At 49.1% G+C, this 24,186-nt stretch overlaps 5 protein-coding genes across 5 annotated transcripts; 3 read left to right on the top strand and 2 right to left on the bottom strand.

The window, feature by feature from the left end:
• Nucleotides 1–2,296: 2,296 nt before the first annotated feature.
• On the top strand, nucleotides 2,297–3,723 carry Z518_00647 (uncharacterized protein; the record flags this gene model as incomplete). The annotated part of the gene is made up of 2 exons (XM_013421249.1): nucleotides 2,297–3,341; nucleotides 3,395–3,723. 2 exons carry the CDS (start codon nucleotides 2,297–2,299, stop codon nucleotides 3,721–3,723), a joined length of 1,374 nt encoding a protein of 457 aa, XP_013276703.1.
• Nucleotides 3,724–5,103: 1,380 nt separating this feature from the next.
• Nucleotides 5,104–7,477, top strand: Z518_00646 (uncharacterized protein; the record flags this gene model as incomplete). Its single annotated transcript, XM_013421248.1, has 3 exons — nucleotides 5,104–5,470; nucleotides 5,516–6,054; nucleotides 6,107–7,477. 3 exons carry the CDS (start codon nucleotides 5,104–5,106, stop codon nucleotides 7,475–7,477), a joined length of 2,277 nt encoding a protein of 758 aa, XP_013276702.1.
• Nucleotides 7,478–8,019: 542 nt separating this feature from the next.
• Z518_00645 (uncharacterized protein) lies at nucleotides 8,020–10,013 on the bottom strand (the record flags this gene model as incomplete). The annotated part of the gene is made up of 2 exons (XM_013421247.1): nucleotides 8,020–9,953; nucleotides 10,007–10,013. 2 exons carry the CDS (start codon nucleotides 10,011–10,013, stop codon nucleotides 8,020–8,022), a joined length of 1,941 nt encoding a protein of 646 aa, XP_013276701.1.
• Nucleotides 10,014–10,737: 724 nt separating this feature from the next.
• On the bottom strand, nucleotides 10,738–13,641 carry Z518_00644 (uncharacterized protein; the record flags this gene model as incomplete). The annotated part of the gene is made up of 4 exons (XM_013421246.1): nucleotides 10,738–12,066; nucleotides 12,147–12,555; nucleotides 12,615–13,429; nucleotides 13,483–13,641. 4 exons carry the CDS (start codon nucleotides 13,639–13,641, stop codon nucleotides 10,738–10,740), a joined length of 2,712 nt encoding a protein of 903 aa, XP_013276700.1.
• Nucleotides 13,642–15,044: 1,403 nt separating this feature from the next.
• Nucleotides 15,045–15,447, top strand: Z518_00643 (uncharacterized protein; the record flags this gene model as incomplete). The annotated part of the gene is made up of 2 exons (XM_013421245.1): nucleotides 15,045–15,256; nucleotides 15,327–15,447. The coding sequence occupies 2 exons, from the start codon at nucleotides 15,045–15,047 to the stop codon at nucleotides 15,445–15,447; spliced, it is 333 nt and encodes a 110-aa protein (XP_013276699.1).
• Nucleotides 15,448–24,186: the final 8,739 nt, after the last annotated feature.

Raw genomic sequence — 24,186 nt, 5'->3', positions numbered from 1 at the left:
CAGTGGAACCAAGCCGTTTTAATCTTTGAACTTGGTATTGGGGCCGGTATTCCTCCAAAGGTCGTACCGTCGTAGTAAGATTTCAGCTACGCCGAGTGAGGGCGCCTGCATTCTTATGCTCTTCCCTTCCCGTGATCGATTTTCTCTTTCATTTGACCAACTCATGAATTGTACTTTCCGATGTAACCTTATCAGAATGGTCCGTTCCCAATACAAGGTCTTTTGGTTCTGGCCGGTTGAACTGCCCCCAACGATCTCGCTAAATGTCGCGAAACATCATGTCGAACAAGCGGGGTCTTCATTGCTGGTCTCTTGTATCGGTACATCGCAGAGCGGTGAGCATTATTCGTAAAGCTATCCACACGTCAGAGACTGACTTGACCGCCACAGCGTCAGACGAACCGGAAAAGCCGTACCTCCCTACCGTTGTGTTACTGGACGCGTAGAATGATTCAATGACCACTATGGTTCACCATCCCCAGGATCGTTTCCAGGTTCATGTCGAGACGCCACTAAGACAAGCATGGTTAGAGAGGTATATCTAATAAAAGACACGTACGTAGTCATCAGGACCAACATATCTGCATCATCTTTGGAAGTCCAAGTCCGTTGGTATTGATATAGCCCCAAGTTCCTGGTGTTGACCTACGAGATAGTTGCTTGCTAGGCTGCGGCACAGGGAACAACACTGAAGGATACTGTTCAGGTAGGTATATAGATGGGCTCTATCCTGCAACTTATTGGAAGATCCAAAGTATTCATTCATTTCAAGTTGTACAAGAAGTTCGACGCATGCTTTGTTGTCACGATTTCAGATTCACCTGATTGTTGTCCACTTGTAGAATGATTCTGTGCGATTGCATTAGCGGAAACAAAGAGGAATGGATACCGAGAATTTCATTCCGCAGTGTCCTCGTGTGAGGAGCTAAAACACAGGTCTGAATCTGAATAGTCCACGAGACGGACCGGATTATCCTTCAACTCGGGAGAAACATTAACCACAGAAGGGAAAGAATGCTTACTAGAGGACTGGACCTCTGTCAGAGAAGAATTTGTCGCCGAAAGATGCGTTGTTGTTAACCTCGGGGGTGAATGGACGAATGTCTGTTGATTGTGCCACGGCATCAAAATGAGTTCCGCGGATAGGAAGAGTACTGAAAAGTACTTAATCATGGGGCTGGGACTTTCCTTGGAGGGGAGGCTGTTTGAGCGTGATCTCAGGTGCTGGATAGCCCGATTGAGTGATTGACTATTGTTGCACCCGTGCATGCCTCTCGGCATATTGGGAACTAGCACTGCCATGCGAGTGTCCATCCCATGATCTCCATGGCCAGTTCCTGGTTCTCCATCCCCTTCCTGACCTTGTGTTGAACAGTAACCAGGAACCCGTTATTGGAAAAGGGATCATTCCTATTCAGGATACAGGGATAGGAATAGAAGTAGAAAAGATGCCAACCAAGCGTGTATATAAACTGGCAATCTGGCAGGACCAGTTGTACAGGAAGTTCGACACCTTGACAATTGTTTCCCTAGCTTCAAGCTGCGGCTGTAGGTGGTGCGGACCTTCAAAGGTACACATCATCGAGAGAGGAGCTACTAATTAGTACACCCCTCTGACTACTCGGTACACTCGCGCTAGGCTCTTTTCGGCTATATACCACTATTCTATACATCTCGCCGTCTCCAGAGCCTCGTCAATCCTTATTCCGTAAACTCAACAACGTCATTGACGAGGTTGATACGGTGGAGACGTTCCAGCAAGGTAGGTTCAACGAGATCAGGATGCATCCTTTGTTCAACGTACATTCCTGCTGCTATCCGGTATAGGGAGGGACGCAAGAGGAGGATAGCATCTTGTATGACGGTTCTGCTGAGCAACCGATATTATGACGGTCAACGCTCGGGAAAACGATCTCGATGAGGACTGCCACTGGTTCTAAGTGTGTGGGAATATTGAGAGATAGAAATGCCCTGAGAATAGCCTCGGCCGCTCCGGCAATGAAAAGCACGCTCGGGTTCGAAAGGGGAGACCTCCATAGAAATCTGTAAGATGCCGACCGCCGAGGGAGTCGGTCCATCGAAGTTAGGCCGACATAGAGTAGATCTATCAAAGTCGACGTCGACCACTGCACTTCGAACTAACTTTCTATAAGTACTAGTCAATCATTCAACGTCTCTATGTGTTCCTCAAGTCCATTGTTGTCGCAGTTGGAAAAACTTTCCTCAACTAAGACACCGGCCCACTCCTCATCTCTCTTCAATCATAGATTAACACGGCATTCACACATCCGCCCCCATGCCTCGCCAGCCTGCTCCCGCTTACGTCCTCGGCGTGGGGATGACGAAGTTCATCAAGCCCCGGGGTAAAGTCGACTACACCGAAGTTGGTTTCGAAGCTGGTATCAAGGCGATGCTTGACGCTCAAATTACCTACGACGATGTTGATCAAGGTGTCGCCTGCTATTGCTATGGCGACTCTACATGTGGTCAGCGAGTCTTCTACCAATTCGGCATGACCCAAATCCCCATTTATAATGTGAACAATAACTGCTCTACGGGAAGCACGGGCTTGAACATGGCCCGACAAGCTATTTCCTACGGGGCTGCCGACTGTGTGCTCGTCGTTGGCTTCGAAAAGATGTCTCCTGGCAGCCTGAAGGCCAACTTCAATGACCGCGAGACCCCCATTGGCACAACCTACAAGATGTTGCAGGAGACAAGAGGACTTACAAACGCCCCCTTCGCTGCTCAACTCTTCGGTAATGCCGCTCGAGAATATATAGAGAAATACGGCGCGAAGGACGAAGACTTCGCCGAAATCGGTCGTATCAACCATGAACACGGCCAGAGAAATCCCTACGCACAATTCACCGAAGAGTATACTCTGGAACAGATCTTGAAGTCACCCATGATCCATGCCCCCTTGACGAAACTTCAATGTTGCCCGACTTCCGACGGCGCTGCGGCCGTCATTGTCGTCTCACAGGAATTCCTGGATCAGAGACCACACCTCAAGCCTCAAGCAATTCTCATTGCGGGCCAAAAACTCGCCACAGATTCCCCAGATCTATTCAGCCGCTCCGCGATCGACCTTATAGGCTATAAAATGACAGAGTATGCCGGGAAGGAGGCTTTGAAAGAAGCTGGCATTACTCCCCATGATGTCAGCGTGGTTGAAGTCCATGACTGCTTTAGTGCCAACGAGATGTGCGTGATCGATGCCCTCGGTCTGTCACCCAAGGGAAAGGCACATGAACTGGTTCGCGCTGGTGATATCACCTATGGTGGAAAATATGTCATCAACCCATCAGGAGGTTTGATCTCCAAGGGCCACCCTCTCGGTAAGCCGAATCTACCATCAACCCATCCAACTACATGCTAACCAATTGTATAGGAGCTACCGGCCTTGCCCAATGCGCAGAACTAACCTGGCACCTTCGAGGCTGGGCCAACAACCGCCTCGTCAAGGACACCCAATACTGCCTCCAACAAAACCTCGGGCTCGGTGGTGCTGCCATCGTCACAGTCTACAAACGCGCCGACGGTGAGAAAGCCACACCTATCTCAGATGAGCAAGTCGGCAAACTCAATGGACTCGGATATAATCCCGCCACCCAAGCAAAAGGTTTCACCACTGAACAAGCCCGGCGCGCAGTCTCCCAAAAGAACTTTTCCGATTGGGCCCTGCAAGATACTCAGACGAAGGTTCAGTCAAGGTTTTAGGTCTCATGAAAATGTACTCTATCTGTTGTAGAGAGCATAGGGTATGGCGCCTATCGGCCAATTCTAAATCACTCCCGAGTTTTACGGGCTCTTGTGCAAAGCCTATGGTCTTAAAGCGCCCCGCATCTTCTATCCAGTCATTTCTTAGGTATATAGCACAGATTTATTGATTCCTAGGCCCTCCCCACCACCCGGTGTTGTTGCAACGAAGCAGGACTACGTCGCAGTGTTTCTGTCCTGACGGTAAGCCACCCTACCTTGCCAACATAAACTTGCATTTCGACCCAAGAGACTTCTTGCTTTGCGCTCTATCATCTTCTGCAAAGACCCAAGAATCAGAGGGCTCGAACTTATCATATGCGATGGACACCAGGTTCAGAGTAAGACAGTCTGAGATGACAAGGCCCATATTGTGGCGGCCAAGTAGCCTGGAAAGGTGTTGCAATAACATAGACGTTGCTTTGTGCACGCGGAAGGCATGAGCCAATCGATGTCCTTTGTCGATGGATTGTAAATACATCATGTGGGAGATGAAATCAAGGATGAATTCTGAGTGGCAAAGAGTATAAACACATTGTTCACAAGGGCCTTTTGCTGCGTCGGCCAGTCACGGCAAAACATGCAACCCTGGTAAAGTGGTGAAAGACTTGCACATCTAGAGTCATGAATCGCTGCAGCTTGTTCGGGACATGTCGGAATAGCCCGGCATCGTCCCAATCTATATTTCATCTTGTCCCAGTGCCAGACATGTTCCATAATCTTGTAGCCTTGGTAATTTCTGATGTTGAGATATGATAAGTCTGTGTAGGCCTGAGGGCTGTTTCTTTCTAGGGTGATCGTAGATATGGCAGCTCTTAGCATAGCTGTAGGAGGTGTAGATGGGACGTACTTCGTCGAATTTGACCCTTCTTGTTCTGCGAGCCTGACAGCCACTCCGTGACTTCTTACCGTTACTCTACGTGTCCAGGGGACCGCCAGACTATATAGGTTCGAAACGTGTACGATCTTTACAAGCCTTGGCGTCGCCACATATCACAGAGTTGAAACTGTGGGCCCTCGCTATACTCAAATGGTTCGGCAACCAAAGAACACCGAGGCCCTGGGCCGGCTTTTTATGAAATCTCGTCTCGGAGACAAGAAAGCCCTGGCACACAATTGCCTGGGGCTGCGGGGAAGGAACCACAATATTTGCCCTTCAAACAGTTTAGCGGCGAAGTTGGGGTCCCACCTAATGATATTGGCGCACCTGCCCAGATATCGGTATTCCCTCATTCTCGTAATTCCATCCTCTTCAATTTCGTCCAGTCCAACGACACGATGAGGGAAGATTTCTTCGTGCCAATAATGGTGAAATAATGAGACTAGCGGACTAAACCAACAATGACCAACCGTTTTACCCAGGACCTCTTGGCCAAAAGAGCGGGGAGAGCATGCTTATCCTGCCGGTCGCGAAAGATCCGCTGCAACGTCGAAGAACAGGGTCAACCGTGTAGCAACTGTCTCAATGACGAGGCCAATTGTCAGATTGCGAAGAGTAAGCGCGGCAAGAAGCCCCGTCGGCGTTTGAAAATGAACCCAAAATGTCCCAAAGCAAAACACGATACGACTCAAAGTGTTGGACGTATCAATTCAAATGTTGATGGCTCGAGAGGCATTGTACCGTTGTGTCGAGTCCCCCCTACGCATACCACGGGATGGCTCGATGATTGTGTGGAATTGGAGACGTTTTCCCAATGTCAGGACGAAGGTACGTATATATATGTATCCTGCTCGCTTGAATATTGCTTGTGAGGGTTGACAAATTCCCTGAAATCAGGCACAGCTCCAAAACGTTCTGCTGCAGAACTCGACCAACGATTCCTCCATCGGGAACTGACTTATGTGTCTCTAATCGAACAGGAGGCAGTCCACCATGTGACGACTGCCGACCCGACTCCACCAAGTCTGATTTCCCCTTCTCAGACTTCTCCTTCAGCAGATTCCTTCAGGACGAATCACGAAAGCCTTCCAGATTTTATCAAACCACTTTCCCAGAGCCTCACCCCGGAAGATGTCGACTATCTCCGCCTGAAAGGCGCCCTGGACATACCCTCGGCGAGTTTTTTGAATGCTCTGCTCGATTCCTACATTCAATATGTTTACCCATATATGCCCACTACAGACCTGTCCAGCATCTGCGGGATTGTGACCGGCAAGAGTGTAAGTATCAGCATCTTACTATTACAGGCCATCACGTTTGCGGCTGTCGCCTTTGTCGATGCGGACGAAATTCATAGAGCGGGTTTCAATTCACGACGGTCCTGTCGAAAGGCATTCTACGATAAGACTCGAGTAAGTGCTGTTCCCAGGGTTATCAAGCAAATAGTTCTGATAACCATCACAGCTGCTCTACGACCTCGACGTAGAATTTGACAAACTCGCCATCATCCAAGCCACGCTTTTGATGGCATATTGGAATGAGACTCCTGGTGATAACAAGGGAGCATGGCACTGGATGGGTGTGGCCACGTCCCTTGCACAAACGCTAGGTATGCATAGGAAGACCGAGTACAAAGTTCAGTCCCACGAATCCAAACTTCATAAACGAATATGGTGGTCTTGCTACATCCGAGATCGAATGTTGGCGATTGCAATGTGTCGACCACTGCGGATCAAAGACGCAGAGTTCGATACGCCGCCACTTACACTTGAAGATTTCGATATCATCGATTTGTCCAATGGACCGGGATGCCTGGACACGGATAGTCAAACTGCGCTGGCAGAGATGTGCATTAAAGCAACGGAATTATGTAAGCTGGTCGCGGGAGTGGTCGAGTTGCATTTTTCTGTTCTTCCAAGCGAAGACTCAACTTCGACCGCCAAGGAGGATAATGGAACGAGGACGACAATGCTTTGCCTGAAAAGCTTCTCACCAAACGAACAGCTGGTGCAGCGGTACGATGAGCAACTACAAACCTGGTACCGGACTCTGCCGTCTTCATGCGTCTATGGAACAAAGGATGGCCAGGGGGGTCTAAGCCCATGTGTTATTGTAAATGCAGCGTCTTTACAGATTGCCTTCTGGGCCGTGGTCTCAGCACTTCACCGCCCCCAACTTCGGGGCAGGAACAAAGCGGTTTCCATTAGAAGAGTCGAGGAAGCAGCTATCCAAGTGTCAAGGGTCGACCGAGAAATGCACAAAATACATCTGGATCAGTATCTTCCTGCGACGGGAATCCCCTTTCAATTTCCCGCGTTCATCACTCACACGAAACGCCTCGAGAACCAGAAGACTTATGGTGTAACTGAGATATTGGATTCTCTCTTTTTCTGTACCAAAGTGGTTGAAACGCTTCGAGAGTTGTTCGTAGGAGGCGATGATGGTATCAAATTTATCACATATGTTGCCAAACGGGCGGATATTACCCTATTATTCGACCAAGACTCGAAACTTTGGGGACTCGAATATCGAGGCCTTCACTACAGCCCGGGGAGCCGTCAACTTAATCTCGACTCAAAAACTTTTGGTACTGGATTTGGAGACGTTTCGCCTCATCGAAGTTCCTACGAATCTGTTCTCGAATCCGGTCAAGAGCGTCCCAAGACCGGAAAGATTGTGAATCAGAATGATTCGGAGTTGCTCTCGTTTGATAACATGGATGCGAACTATTGGAGCAGTCTCTCGGATATTCTATCGGCCTGCGATATGGATTTCGAACACTGTTTCGGAATGCCGATCAACTCGGATTCCTTACAGGATGTTGAAATGGGGTGAAGGACACGACATTTGAAGTTTGACTGCGTGTCTGAGATGAGAGATAATAATGTGGTCAAAGGGAAAAACCCCCCCCCCCCCCCCCAAAAAAAAAGACTAGAATATTTCAACTCGGATTTCGGCCATATATCATTCTCCGCTACTGACTATCCCTACTGGGACATCCTCACAATCACACAACGGGCAGCTAAGACTTCCCTCTTTCTAACCAGGGATCTACTTTCTTACACCCAGAAGTATTGGAGCACTGACAAGCCTCAAATCAAAAAAATGTAATTCATTCTCACTACAAGACATTACCAGTCACTCGCTATGTCAGAAAAACCTCCCGATCCACTGAGGGGTTGGCCTGAAAAGACTGAGCATCTCGCTATTCCATAGCAATTATTCTGGACCTTTAAATATGTATGTTTGTCAGGGTCGTGACAGGCTTCCCCTGTTCAGCTGCACTCTCCTGTGGCTTATTTAACAAGCTCAAGCTGCATATTCGTCAACAATTGTCTCCACGTCTCCTGTTTCCTCTTCAGCCTTCTTGATTTCGCTCACAACTTCACCTTCCCGCCCTCCACTTCATTCCATTCTTTGCTCCCAAAGGGTTCGAATCTATCGCTTCCAGGTCTCAAATAGAATATTCTATCACCACCACCAACTTTTCCCGGCTCCACTCCCTCCGCTCTCAAGACGTGTTTCTGCTGTTTATTGTTCCCGGTCGCCATGACTTTCGTCACGACCCTCAAGAACACAGGTACCGCGTACTTCGGTAGACTGTTGCGAGAGAAGGTGGCTATGCTCTCCAGCACACTCTCCGGTACTGGTGTATCTGGATTCGTTACACCCTTTAGGAAGACCGCGGTACACCCAGCACGACCATCGTGGTTGGGTATCTGGACCCCGTAGACGTTGGCTTCGACGATAGCGGGGTGTTGACCTAATACTTGTGCAACTTCGGCAGTGGAGACATTCTCGCTACGCCAACGGAACGTATCGCCAATTCGGTCGGAGAACCAGATCCTACCTTCCTTGTCAAACCTGACGATATCGCCCGACCTGAACCACGCGTCTCCCTTTTTATGCACATCCCTCCAAATCTTTGAGTCGGACGCCTTCTTATTGCCGAAATATCCCTGATATTTCCTCCCAATATCCTTTGGATCAATGGCATAGAGCAACTCACCTGGCTCCCCCCTCGGGACTTTGACACAAAAGCCTGTTTTCGGATCTCTGCGTGGCGTTTCCGTTTCCCAGTCGACCTCGACGATAGATTGTGCTTTGGAATAATAGAGTTCGCCGAGCAGTCCGACTTGGCCGATCGCGCCTGAGGAGAATGTGTTTCGACTCAGATTCCAGCTCGCAGCAACAGATTCGGTCGCGCCGTAGTACTCTGCAATCGTTTCGATGCCGAAGCGATCTCGGAAGCGGTCCCAGATATCAGGACGTAGTCCGTTGCCGAAAGCCAGCCGGACGTGGTGTTTCGCGCGGTCGTCGGGTTGGGGTGGAGCAGCGAGCAGGTAGCGGAGTGTTTCGCCGACGTATTGGATGACCGTCGCATCGGCGGCTACAACTTCGTCCCAAAAGCTGGAGACAGAGAATTTGCGGCCTAGGACGAGTGTAGCAGGGCGGGAGAGACAGCAATGGAAGCCGAGCTGGAGAGCAGCCGAGTGGTATAAAGGCATGGCGGTGTAGTAGCGGTCGGGTTTCTTGGAGGTCACGGGTCGAAGACCTATCCATCGCCCCATCATCCCGGATCCCACGACTGTACGGTCCCAGGGTACGATGGCGGCTTTGGGGAGACCGGTGGTTCCCGAGGTGAAGATAAGGGCACATGGCGAGTGAGCAATCGCGCCTGATCGCGCAGTGTCAGTGGCGCGGAATGGTGGGTAATATTCGAGTGAGGATTGTAGACCTGGTGACAGGACGGCGATTTCTAGTGGGAAGGCATCGTTGCGAAAGTTGGGTGCTTGGAGGGTCGATCTTGTCTCTTCAGTCAGGGCTTTTGGCTCGACTTCAGGGTCAATGATCAATAACCGTGCAGTCGAGACTCGAACACTGTGGGCGAAGGCTGTGGATGTTAGGTTGTAGTTTATGAAAGCTGGTAAAGCACCAAGAGACCAGACTGCTAGGACCAAGAACAGGAACTGGGGACTATTCATGAAATCTAGGGCGATAATCTCGCCGGGCTGAATAGAGTGTTGTGAATGGAGGTACCCCGCATATCGCAGTACCATATCGTAGGTCTGTTTGAAAGTCCATGATCGTCCCCGGTATATGATGAAAGTCATATCCTTAATCTTTGGGTCATGGGCATGTTCCTCAATCAAGTAGAAGGAATTGGTGCGATCGGCCCGCTCGCGTCTGGCGAAGGCGGTCCGAGTCTTGATTAGGGAACCAAGTAGGTCGAGATCGACCGGAAGTCTCCATCGAGCATTGAGATAGGCCAACCCTGCCAACGTTGCTGGTGCGGCGAGAGCCGTGGTGGCTGTTATGAAATTGGTTAGCCAAATGCTCTCTGTCGATTGATTGGCGACTTACCGGCCATTTTGCTGTTTGGCAATTTGACAAGTTTAGAGGACAGCAAATCTCAGTCAAGAAGGGGCAAATGGATTAAAGAAAGGAGAGAGGGTCGAGCATGTTCATCATCCTTGCAGCCGAGGTAGGGATACCAAAGGTATCCAAGAATGTACCTACTTATACTGCTTTCGTTCGGTTGCTTGCGCCGGCTTCAGAAATGAAGAAGGACCGAGGCATAAGAAGGGCCCTTCCGCTGGTGTTTCGGTTAGTGGCCGGCCTGGTCAACCTGGCGGAGTCAAACACGAGATACATGAGTGTGAGATCTCAGCCTTGCTCACGGCTGGACTTTGTGCCAGATCTATTCGAGATAAGAGATGATGGATCTGATGCCTGCTTCGATGTGTATCAACCTCAAACTACATCACGGCAAGGCCTTCACCAAGCTGTCCACCACATAACACTTTTGCTGCACAGTGCCTTCATGATTCAAAGGACTAAAGGTGTATTACTGTTGAGGAAGATAGCTATGGTTTTGAGATTTTGCTTACACCATACCGCTCCAATGTCCCGAAGTAGGCTTTCCATTGCATTTTATCGCAGAGCAGACATAGTGAGCATAATCAATAGCCCTCCACTCAAAAATGTCTGCGAACATTAACAAAACTGCGCATTCAGTAGTATAGATAGATATCGAGCCAAATCAGTATATTAACTTCCGCTTCCTTGCCAAATCCCTGGATTTTGTATTGATTCTACAATTTTGACTTGGGTCCACCACGCAACTCCGCGCCGGCATTAGCAATACACAGCTTTCCAGTCTCCTTGACCTTGGTCTGGAAAATCACTTTGTTTCCCTTCTTCCACATCTCTGTGACAAGCGTCTGTCCAGGAATGACCGTGCCAGCGAATCGGACCTTAATGTTTTTGAATTGACCAAAAGTTTGGACAATGTGCTTACCACTGAAGCCGAAGAAGCAGAGACCATGTAGGATAGGGTCTTTGAAGCCGCCGATCCTACTGAATTCGGGGTCAATATGTAACGGGAGGCGATCACCATTGAGGCGGTATAAAGCGGCCTGGTCATCAGTTGTCTTCTCCTCGACAACAGCGTCAGGAGCCCGCTTGGGGGGGGTGTATACAGCACTGGCAGCGCCGCGATTGACATCATTCTTAGTACCACCAAATCCACCAGAACCACGAATGAAAAGCGTAGATTGATTGTAGAACAAATCCTCTCCAGTGGTTGCATTCTTGGTCTCAACACCTTGCACGACTAGGCCAGCATTGCCTTTGTCGACCACCTCCAGCAGGCGAGGATAAGACACCGTCTTTGCTGCCGTAGGTATAGGAAATTTTCGGATCTCAAGGTATTGCTCGCCGTGTAGAAGCATCGTGGGGCTGAAGTTGGGTACAATGTCATCTAGGGTATAAGGGGATTTCGCGGTGAAGAATGGGATAACACCATAAGTGGGCAAGACTTGGAAGTCATCGTGGTTCTCGTAGACTAAGGGAAGTTGTGTTCTCTTCGCATTGAGGGAGAGGTTGTATAAGATGACATCTCTGTCATCGTAGCTGAATTCGGTGCCCATAGGTTTGGCATTCTTCGCCTTTTCAATGTTTGCCAGATAATCCTTGTTGTGATTAGGCTTAGACTCGGACTTCTTGCTCTTGTTTTGCATGTTGGCCATGACTCCTTTCACACCGTCTTGGGTACTTTCGGGATAATCAGCACGTCCATCATCGAAATCGAGAATTTTGGACCATTTCTCAACAACAGCCTCAGGACTGAGCTTGATGTCGACTGAGAATCCATGACCGCCAGATCTCTGCCATCTGGTTCGGGCTTGCCAGCCGCTGCCAACTTCAAACAACAGACCTGTTGGTGGATCCGGCACCTGGTCAGAGCAGAGAAGAAGAACGAGAGGAGCAACATATTCAGGTTTAAACGCTTGAACGAGTTCTTCGGGAAGGACTGTTCGAGTGAGTGCAGTACCAGCATTTGGCGCAATAGTGTTGACGAAGATATTGTTCTTTCGGCCTTCCAGAGCCAAAGCTCGAGAAAATCCGAGAATGCCGGCTTTCTGATTGAGGTTAGATAAAACAAAGAAGTTCAAATCGAAGGGGGGGGTGGGGGAGATGGGGAGGAAGGCGCGGTACTTACGGCTGCTGCGTAGTTAGCCTGTCCAAAGTTGCCATAAATACCGGTTGTACTGGTGGTATTTATGATTCGACCATATTTTTGCTTGAGCATATAGAGATAAGCTGCCTTTGACACTTTGTATGTGCCCCGCAGATGTACATTCATAATAACGTGCCACTGCTCATCAGTCATGTTGGCGAACGCCTTGTCTCTGAGAATTCCGGCGTTATTGACGAGGATGTCGACTCTTCCGTAGGCATCGATTGCAGTCTTTACGACGGCATCGCCATCTTCAACTGAAGCCTTATTGCTCATGGCCTGGCCTCCCAAGGCTTTGATCTCATTTACGACGTTGTCGGGATTGATAAGGTCGTTCACGACAACCTTGGCACCAAGTTTAGCAAATGCCAAAGCATATGCTCGACCGAGACTAGGTTTTAAGTGTCGTCAGTAGATGAACAGCAGCTGGCCGTGCATAATTGATCTCACCCAGCACCGCCACCAGTAATCAAAGCAACCTTGTCGTCAAATCGGATTTCTGGATCTTGTTCGTTGCTTTTGATCCTGAGAGAGTCCTCCAGCTTTGTCACCATATCAGCAGGCCCACTAGGATGTTCTGGCTCCGAGAAGTTGTTGACCTGGGACCATCGTTTTAGGATAGCGGAAGGAGTATATGTCTGATCGGGCTTGAGTAGAAGACCATTAGCACGCTCCCATCTCAGCTTTGCGATGTGTCCACCACCGACTTCAAAAATGGAGCCATTCTCGGTAGTGTTGGAAGAGTGCACCAGAACTGCGACCAAAGGGACCACCCATTCAGGCCGTAATTGTGCGAGAACTTCAGGAGGCAGGACAGTGGCGGTCATTCGACTGGCCGCGACTGGAGCGATAACATTAGTAAGAATGTTGTATTTCGCCCCCTCCTTTGCCAAAGTCTCCGTGAAGCCTACTTGGGCCAATTTGGCAGCTGAGTAGTTACACTGGCCAAAGTTGCCGAATAAGCCTGCAGCAGACGTAGTGTTAATCACTCGACCATATTTTTGTTTTCTAAAATGTGGCCAAGCAGCCCTTGTACATTTGAAAGGACCAGTGATATGCACATCAGTGATTAGATCCCAGTCGGAATCTCGCATGTTCTTGAAGCTGATGTCGCGGAGGATACCGGCGTTGTTAATGAGAACATCGATGCGACCGAAGGCATCAATAGCGGTCTGTATGATCTTCTCGCCATTGAGGACGTTGTCATAATTGGCAACAGCTTTTCCACCGGCGGCTTTGATCTCGTCCACCACCACATCTGCAGCCTGTGATCGTACATCAGTGATTCTCCTCTCGGACTGTGTGAAAATAGACGGACTTCTGTGCCAGCACCCTCGCCCTTGAAAGAACCGCCCAAGTCGTTGACCACGACATTCGCACCTCTAGATGCGAAGAATAGAGCGTACTGTTTCCCAAGGCCAGCTCCAGCTCCAGTGACAACAACCGTCTGGCCGTCGAACCTTAAAGTTTGCACCATGTTTATTGATGACTCATGCGGTAACAGAGGGAGATTGGAAGCAATTACCAGTGCAGGTCAAATGTGGGAAAGGACGTTCAGAGTGATGGGGAGGATGGAAAGATGAGAGACGAAGTCAAAAATAGAGGAAAGAAGACGACCGAGGTACCGATGATAGTAGCCGGGGAGGAGTGAATGTGTAGACAAACTGATGGCACTTGGGGTTTAGAAAAGGGTTCAAGCCGAGGCACACGTCACATTACCGAATCCTGCATTCTGAGATTATCGGTCCAAATGGTCACCGCGGTAACTGATGAATGGATTATGCGCAAGTCATTGAGGCTTATCTTGACATAGGTAAGAATCGGCTAGAGGATACCGGGGCAATGATCAGAAAGTGTCGCTTTTTGTGAACCCATATTAGGACGATAAACGTGCAAAGCTCTAACAAATTGATGCCCCCTATTTATTTCTTGGTGAGCTTTTCGACCCGCCTCCATACAGAAGGATCGATTCGCGGATTCCTCCTTCCCCTTTCTCCAAAAGAAAAACGGTAAACCATCTCAAGCCAGGAAAGCGATTCTAGCGAACGTTTGATAGTAAGTTACGGATCCGCCACACGCGAGAGTGCTATGGCTTTATATCAGGCTTCTTCTATCGATGATCTGCTGAAGTTCTCTGACACGTATCTTCGCGGGACAGACAACAGGTGGAAGAAGACATCTAAAGCGCTACATTCCCTACTGGGATCCAATTATCCCCCCAGTCGTAAACCGAGCCGAAATTGCCTCCCCCCGACAAAGCGTGGAGCATATTACATTGTCCCGAGACTGTGGAAATGCTACTCTTCAACGAGGGGACTCGTTGGCATGGAGATCGGTCTCTTGGGACGACGATGGGGCTTACTTCGTTTACAGATTTGAAACCTATACTGAGTTGATCGGCTACTCAAGAGTCAGGCCGTACATATCTTGCCCAGACGGCGATGACGTGGACGTCTGTGTCATTCTGCGCGAGCTCGATGCAAAGCGGTCAGCCTCTATTCTATATCAACATTCCTCTGGAAAGCCTGCCTGAAGGAAACAGCGAAAGCAACATGCCGCACTTTAGTATATTCGAATAGGTTGGTCCCAGTGGCCCCGCGCGTCTCACACTACAAGACCCAACTCTGACCTGGAATTTTCAACGGCGCAGAACTCGATGCTCTTCCAGCAGACGTTTGGAATCCTCATGATGGGGAAGAAAATATACCACCAGGTGAAATCGTTTGTCTGGAGATTCCCCGATGGCCTACCAGTATCTGTGTTTCAAGCAAGAGAGCCAATAAGGCTAGACTGTTCAATACACACAAGGCCCACTATTCTTTGCCTTGGTGTCGAGAGGTCGAAGGACACCGTGGCATCGTAGTCCACGGCCATTTGAACATGCTCATGGAAATGGTGTCATATCTGCCGATTTCTTCTCCCTTTATCTCTTTCGCCGGTCGCTACATCGGCGATGCCTTTGAAGCTGCTACAGGATACAATTTCTTCTTCCTCGAAGCATTTCCTGTTCCATTCGAAGTCGTGGCTTGCAATATTATACTCGAGTTCTGGACGACGAAGATTCCAGTGACTGTTGTTCTGATTCTCTATACGTGAGTGGGAATCGTGCTCCAGGGAACAAGGATACCATTGGCTAATATACATCTAGTCGGTATCGAATAGTTTGGAACAGCAGAATTCTGTAGCCTTGGACAAAATCATCCTCTTCCTAGGACTAACCTTCTACACCGTGGCTAGTTTGGTGATAACCCAGCTCGTTACACTGACGGCTTCGAGTAAGTGATGCATCGCCCATCGTTCAAGTATCTGAAAGGAGCTTACTTGGATATGGAAATTGGACGATACCAACGCCGTTCGTCGAGTACTATGTCACAACTTGTTGAACCTTGGATATAAAACCCTTGGCGTGCCCACCAATCACAGCTTCCTTTTCTGTATGCCACGTGTCTTCGGCGGACCTGCCAGTCCTGGCCAAAGCCTGGTCCTGACAATCTTATGGCTAGGTTTTGGACTTCAATCTCCGCTAAGTACGTGCTGGGAATGTGTTAGGGATGTGCTGAACGAACGAAACCCGTACGTACCTTCACATAACGATTGGATTTTGCGGAATGCCCTCTACAGCTATGACATCGTCTGCCCATCCCCATGTGGGCCATTGACTGGATCCGATCAGGCTAGGGAGGCTGCCGAGCGAGACCGCCCCGGTCCCACCCGGCCACATGGTCCATGGATCGGATCCAGTGGCGGTGGTATTCCATGGGATCCGATCCAAGGACCACCTAGATATCGAGGCCGGCGCCGTAAGAGGAGGACTCTGGTGACAACGACAAGGGGAGATTGACTGTGGTTGTAAAACTAACTAGAACTATCTGCCGGGGGTGGGCCGCTTTATATATGTTCTGTAAACGAATGTAGTTTAGTGTAAGCCAGAATCCTTGGCGGAAATCCACATGCGACATTCCCACGTGACATTGCCAAGCCATTACCACGCGTGATTGGCCAACACAATGGTCTTGGCGTCCCACATAAAATACGTGATTCAACCTGAAATTCGAGTATATATTTTTTATTCCGCCAGATTTTCCCCCAAATTGACACCAAATCGTGGTTGACCTATCAAGGACGAAACCGAGTGGCAACACTTTGGTTTTGGTCGAACCGATAGAATTGAGGGACCTCACTAGTGTTCAATCATAGGTGAGGCAAGAGGGTTGTCCGGCCTAGCTCCATTGAGTCTGGGTGCCCTAGATGGGTAAACGTAATGCTCCAGCCAGTGATTGTTGATGATGTCGTCTTGTTTATACCGTTGGGAGGGTCACTGATTTCAACTCTTCTGCAGTTAAACTTGTGTGGCAGAAGCTTTCACTGGCTGCGGCGCCCCATCTATGAGTTCGTCAGAGATGGACTATAGGAGGGGGATTTTTGGGGGGGCTTTTTTTTTTTTCTTCAATACATTTTGTGTGTGTGTGTGTGTGTGTGTGTATGTGTGGGGGTGGCTTTCTAATTACGTGACTATTTTTGCTTAGCACTGTTACGTAACGTTGTTGACTTGACTTTCCATCCGTAGGCCATTATCTACTCGAGTCGATTTAGCGGCCGATTTCGCCGTTTCGAACAGTACCCCTTTCGAAGATAAGACGATTGTCATCGAGCCAGCGCGTGGCAAGCCGATCGAAGCAGTGTTCCTAATAGGCAGGCGGTTTAGTCCATTTGGACCATCTATTTAGAGCTCTGGCGACGGGGGTTCTAAATGCTTATCACGCCCTTTAATTCATGTCGAAGAGTGTTGGTGTCCTCAGAACATTCATGATATTCGAAGCTGTAGGCTCATCGCTGCGTATGAATATATGTCAAGGAATGCGTCGGCCGACCTTCGTTCTAGCAACCGCTACCCCACGTTGCGATTGTCTTTGACAATTGTTAAACGGTTGAACAGTAGCCAGTGCCCCTTTATTGGGAAAAGGGGTCATCACTCATATGTAGGATATAGGGAGAAGAAAAGGCGTCAACCAAAGGCGTAAATAGACCAGCAACCTGGCAGGACCGGTTGCTAGATATACAGAGCATTCAATTCATATTCTCCTGGCATACCCAGTTTAATAGCCTGAGTCCAATATCAGTGACATCAGAGGCCTTCTTGACCGTGATCGCGCACAGGTATCTGCTTCCACAGTATACATGAGCTCTCAAACGCCGACTGGCACCCCCTACCGGCTGTTCGGCTACGTATAGCGCAAATTCAACTTTGGAGGAGACCCAATCGCAAGAGAGACTGTGAATATCTCACTTGTGTTGTGTACATTTGCGATATATGTTTCTTGGGCCGTGTTGACCAAAGCTACATCTGGAGACACAATTACGTTATCCCGTCTCGTTATTGGTCGCCCTAAGCTTTTGCACTCCGAGTTCTTACCCAAAAGAACCTGAATCGAACCCCAAGGGGCCTCGATAGTTTGACTCTTTGTCGACGGCACAAACAACTGGCTTTTTCGAGTATTTTCATCCGTCTTCATCGATCATCGACGAGGAACATATAAGGTATCGGCCTATAGCTTTTAGTCACACAGTGGCAGAGTTTGATTTCTATCCCACCAGTTTGCGTGTTTTAGAACATGCCATGCCTTTTCCCTTTGCGAACATGAACTTTCAACAAAGGGGAGACGTGGATTACGACCTGTCCTTCCTCAAATCTCACCGTGGAAGCTTCTCAATCAACCCACACGAATCACTCCACCGGGAGCATTGTCCAAAATTCGGCAAGTAACAATCATTCCCACCAGCCGAGGCCACCTTTTGGCCTAACCGGTGTCTCCCCTCGAGGACCAAAGATTTTGGAGACCTGAATCATCAGCCGGAGTTGTGGAAAGCTCATCTTCGCCCATCACTCCAATTCTCAGCAACCCACCAGATTGATTCGCCGGCAGACCTCGAGACAAGCGGACCACAGACTCTGCGGACTAGATCGATGGGAGCCTACAATCTCGACATTTTGCGGCTATATCAATGATAAATCGTCCATACATCTATGCTCTGGTGGGTCAAAGGGGGTTTCAAGCCTCGTCTGAGGATGAAGAAACGGCCAGGAGCGCCCTCGGAGCGCATCTTCAAGATTGGATTGTTGAAAGCGGCTGGTTTCTCTCTATCACCCAATAAACCTGTGCAGAAGGCACGATACCCTTTTGTCTTGTAATAGTGATGACACTAATCAAGTTGGATAGGTTTTTGGAAGCTGGAATACCTACAGACTTCATCGGCCAGAATCTCCGGCTATCAAAGTCTATATTATAAATGTAATGAACGGTTTAGCACTTGAGTGCCTCTCGTGCAGCATAGTACGAAGGATATAAGGCTCGCAGAGTAGATTCTAGAGCCACAACTAAAAGGGTATGACTAAGTCTTTCTAGCAGAAACCCGAAGAAACAGCGCACCCTCAAGACGCTTCCAGCCAGCCTAATCCAGGGATCGGCTAGTGCTTTAACCTTTCCGAGGAATAGAGTTTGACGATCAAACGGATATACATGTGGGTAACGCCATGACTGTGGGTAACGCCATGGCAAGCAATGGGCCCATTTATGTGGAAGCGTTTGGGGGCGCGAAGGCAACAGATCACTGTACAATGTCTGTGTTGCAAACTTTCATCCGTTCATCGTGTGAAAATGGTCTCTCCAGTGTGACCACGGTAGTTGTTGACGGTAAGGTGTGTGTCCCACCATTTCGGACACCAGATGCGAATGCTGCGATCGAGTGGGTGAAGGAAACCACAAAACTAGTCGTGAAAGCTGTTTTCATTACGCACCACTATTCGGATCATTCTCCGCCAGTCCTATCCTCGATGCTTGGCCCGAAGCTACCCTTTATACTACGAGAGTATGGCGAGAAGATCAAATAGTGACCTCTCGTTTTTGGAAAGGAGAATGTCCCGACCCAACCGCGCAAACCGACTCCCTTTCACTCAAGCCTCTCAGAGTTAGATGGCAACCCAAATCGTCTATCGTCCTACTTGGTCCTTTGCAAGGCGACTGTTGAACAGGTGGTGACCTATGGTTCACAGCAGACGGTGTTATTTTGCAACACTCACCCACTAAGTTATATCGCCATTGACAGCTCATTGCCACTCTCTGACCGAATCCAGTCAAGCGCTCTTTCAATTCAAGAAGTTTGACAGCGACTCAGTAGACCATACTTTGTTCCGGCTTCCCGCAGAAAAGGTGATCATCTGTGGCGACGCTGTCTACGCGCGAGGTACTTCATTTTTGGTGGGTATTGCTCACGAATAGCGATATGACAGAAGGTGTTGACGCTCTGTATTAGGGTCGAAACATTACAGATCCTCGAAGCTTGGCCAAAGACTCTGGACATCATCGAAGCCCTCAACCAGCCATGGTCATCCCCGGCCATCTTGAAGCTGGTTGGGAACTAACCGCGAAAGAGGCCACATGCGCAAATATTTAGGGTTGTTCTCTGAGAAAATTACCTAAGCTAGAACGAAGCCTCAAGCAAAAGATCTGTTCATCACATTCAAGGAGGCATTTCCGCAAGCCGATAAAGAACTTTGACTTCTTCTTGGGACACCTGTGGAGGTTTGGGAGGAGAATCGACTTCACAACGTAGGTTCGAGGACGAAGAAGCGATTGGAAGGATTCGTGCTATCATGATCGACTCAATCTTTGTGAGGGTTCGGATCGCGCTCAGCTAGTTAGCGCAAGCCTGGCGTGCCTTAGCCGAGGAGGGATGGTGGTTAGACTTGATTGGTGCGTTGGAAAATCAGTGTATGGATCGCTGTCATAGGCTGTTAGTTCCCCCAACAGCTGGCCACAATCGCTTCGAGAGCAGACTCACAAGACTCGAGTGCGAAAAGATTCATCGGTCCAAGATATGCAAGTGCTCGTAATGTCTCACGCGTAAGGTTGCCCTTGCAAAGGATCTCGATAGCTGAGTAAAACGGCCTCTGAGAGACGGCAGTCTTCCCAATCATCCACCGTTGGATTTCGGCAGCACAATCATCGGCCGTTGCGGCTTGAAGACACGCTCCCGGACATGCGAAATAGTAGATGCATTCCTGGTAGATTATTGAACATGACGAACGCGACATCGAATAAAGCAATCCAAAGAAAGATACTAAAAGCTTCGGTTAGTGTGTTGAGATCCACAGGGGTTGAGACAGTCGGCAAACGGACATACCGTATAAGTTCTTCCCTGGCCACAAAATCTGCCCAGTTAAAGCTATGTCCCAGCGGACTGTAATCTGGATGTCTTGATGCCTATGGAATGAATCAGTTGAACAGCTGCTGAAAACCGACAGAAAGAACCTTGCTAAATCTATCCCGGCGGATGCGTTTTTTGCTGCTGTCAGTACCTTCCCAATTTTGATAGAGGCAGACAATGTATGCTGCCTGAAGAGCCTGTACCTTCAACTTTTGCGCCAAAGGGTCGAGACCGAGTCATTGCTTAAATCGACATCCATAAAAGCAACCTCCTCGACAGAATTGAAGCCACACACACACCCCCCGATCAGTACCATTGACATAAGGAGGGCCGGCCGGCAGGTTGTAGGGTCAAAGGTCGGCCGGTGGATGATAGGTACGTTTGGATGCCAGACCGACCAGTAGAGCTCAAGGAATTTTCGTACATTGAAGGGCGAAAAGAACCGTAGGCAGACATTCTCTGAAACCACCGACCATGCCAGTCTCACTGTGCTGTTACGTGGTTTTACTACGCTGACCTCTTTGAACAATTTGATGTATGGTCCAGTAGAGTAGGTCCAGTAGACATGGACTCATGATTGATTCGGCTGTGGTCGATATAGGGTGGAAATTCCCTAGCAACGGAAGGAGGCTGCGATTGAAAGGCTCGGATGTCACGAGTGGCCTTGTAAGGAGGCCAGGAGAGATAAGATAGGAAGGCATGCCGAGGCACGTGATGACCGGATCAGGATAAGAATGTCATGATGGAATAGGCTGGGCATTATATTCTGGCATTACATTCATTACCCCTTTGGGTAATCGGGATGTCTATATAGTCGTGGCTCGCACCCTCGAGTCCTCTGTAGTCAACTTCGTTCATTATCACACCCCTACCATTGGATACACCGACACGCTCTGTATCCCTGCTCCGTGCCTTAATACTCACAGTCCCTGACCTCAAACCACGTGACGTCCACGCTGGGTGTGACCCACGTAACATCGGAACGCCCGACATGGTTGTTGCCATTGCATTCAGGCTCTTGGGATTTGCAAGACGCAGAAACCTCGCCATCACTTGCTCTCTCAAATCAATGCTTGCACAATCAAATGAAGAGATGAGAGGAGTTTTTTCGCTTATCAGATGGGACTCTTCTGTTAAATTCAGAAAATCCCCCCAATCGACCCCTGCGAAGTCTAGTAGTCTGCAGGAGGACAGGTCCTCGAAGGAGCAAGCAGTCAGGTATCAGGAAGCAATGAAACTTCCATATTTCAAGGCCTGCTGCAAAGAAGGTTTGAGGATCCGTCGGCATGTCTATGCCCAGGCATGTGCCGCAGACGATATCACATCGATACTTTCCGCCAGGTAGCCGTGTCGGCATCAATGCAGCAGTCTTACATTTCAAAAAAGGAGATCTTTGGTAAAGATGCGGACCAGTGGAACCCAGACCGGTGGTTGCAGCCAGGAGCAGAAAATCTGGATCGCTACATGCTCAACTTTGGCGGTGGTCCACGCACATGCATTGGAAAGAATGTGAGTGTCCATTTATGACTCTACTTTGCATCGGTTATGCCTGACAAGTCGATGGATGATGAACCACTATGCTGACATGTCTGGTTGTAGATTTCGCTCGCCGAGATCCACAAGTTGCTTCCTAACCTGCTGCGGCGCTATAGGCTTGAATTGGTTCAACCAGAAAAGGACTGGCAAACGCACAATTTTTGGTTCAACAAGCAGACCGGTATTAATGTCAAAAATAATAAGCGGTGAGCCTGAGTAGAATCGGAGAGCAATAACATGGCAGAGATTCAATTCCGCACAATTGGGGATAGTTAGCCGGCCGCTCGTCTGCATAGCACCATTGCAACGGGTGTCCATTTTCTCTCACTACGTGGCCCTCAAGTTAACCATTTGATTTCTTAAGTTAGTGTACGATCTCAAAGTCTCGAATAACTGATTACAGTACTGCCATAATGGAAATTTAAAGGTTTTTAGATGAGTCACTCGATTTATTTGTGCAAATAAACAACTGGATACAAATATGGGGGTCTATTCCGAGGAGTTTTCCTCTTCAGCTCCACATGCTAGCTGACACCATGACGGCCGAAACTATGTGGAAGCGGATCGGGTTTATGCGCTAGTTCTGGCTGCTCACGAGCGCTGTCATGGGCCGTATCAATCATGAACGCAGACGGCCGAGAGATGATTCAGGTGCTGAGCTGATCGCAGAGGCTTCTACCAGATCCAGTTTCCAGGATTATGACCTGACCAGTATGCAGCAGATCAGAAGGATTTGAGGCTTTTTCATAACGGGCTTTTACATTAGCTGCGTGTCGCTCCACTTCATTCATTCTCCACCAAAAGTGTAATCCCAGAGAGCCGAGTGTAGAGCACGACGACTAAGATCTCGGTATCTATCCCGCGAATTATCTCGTGCACCGTCCTCGTTTCGACTCCTGGGATCTCCTTCCGACATCCTCGCCTTTGGCCTTACTTAAAATTATCTACACCTTCCTGTCTCGTTGGGGGAGGAAAAATCTCCAGGGAAGGAAGGTGGAATGTTCACATTGACCTGGGCCCCAGTTGACGACAATAATTCGGCATTTTTGAAAAATAGACCAGACCGGACTCCGACTTATCTGGCCTGAAGGCTGGGCGTGGCAATCTATCATGATGGTCAGCATTTCCGTCAATATTCATGTCAAAGACACATCCTGATATATGCTGGACGCTCATCTCAACACCCGAAATCCAGGAGACTCCGATATCAACACATGACAGAGCTGCCCCTGGATGAGCCGTTAGCCATTGACCGAGATTGTCGCGTCTCCGTTAAGCGACTGCGCAACTCCGAACGGGGGATGATGATTGAGTTGCCTGTGAGGGGCGACAGGATAATTTCCAGGGCACGGCGCCGACGGTGACGCCAAGGGGAGTGTGGCGTACGAGGATCTTGCCGTCTTGCTCGTCAAACGATTTCTTCGGTTGGGAGATCGAAGTTAGCTGTTCGAAATTCTCTCACGTCTGCATGCATCGGAACTGGCGGAAGCAACCTCGACCTTCTGGTGAGGGAAACGCAGTACAAAATTTTCCCGATCAGGTTAAAGACAGAGAGACTAATATTTTCACCACGCGACCGAGGTTTGTTGAACAATAAAGACGGTGGGCCAGAAACTCTAGCAATTGCGCGTGATAGACTGTGGAGTCTAGAGAAGGAATGTGTTGTTGTTCTATCTAAGAGAGAGCAAGACGAAAAGAAGGGCGCAAGTTGCCAAGCCAAACAGCCTCACGTGACGTTGCCAAGGTAACCAGTCACGTGACTGGCCAACAGCGCGGACTTCTGAAGTGTTCGAAATCTAGGACGATCCTTGATTGCCGACTTACCTCAACAATGCCGCAGCTTGCTCTTCCCAAGCCTGTCATGATGCTTTGAGCAACATCTGCTTGCAAAGACCCTTGGAGGCTTCCGCGTACACTTCCTTTGGCTGATTGCTAGACAGAATCTCGATCTAAATGTTGCACCGCGACCCCAGTACGAAACGAATGATTTCCATATGTGGCCCCTAGCGCCGCCACTGGCTGGCGTGGGTCGAGGTGGGGAGACCGAAGCTGTTTGACGCTGTCAAAAGCGTAAAGCTCAAATTCTGGCTCTGCCCAAAAATACATGTCCCGTCCTTACCGTTCAGAGGCTCATAGTCATCGTTTAATGAGATCTTTTTCATGGAAATTCCAAATGGGTCAAAGAAGCTAGGATTTCGAGCGGAAGGGTGTCCACGCCTTATCCGGATCTGACGTTGGGCGGGATAAGCTCCTGGCTATCAAGAAACAAAGCGTAGTGTCG

This window comes from Rhinocladiella mackenziei (assembly GCF_000835555.1).
Source record: "Rhinocladiella mackenziei CBS 650.93 unplaced genomic scaffold supercont1.1, whole genome shotgun sequence".
Lineage (NCBI taxonomy): Eukaryota > Fungi > Ascomycota > Eurotiomycetes > Chaetothyriales > Herpotrichiellaceae > Rhinocladiella > Rhinocladiella mackenziei.
This window is presented reverse-complemented; position numbering and strand designations above follow the sequence as displayed.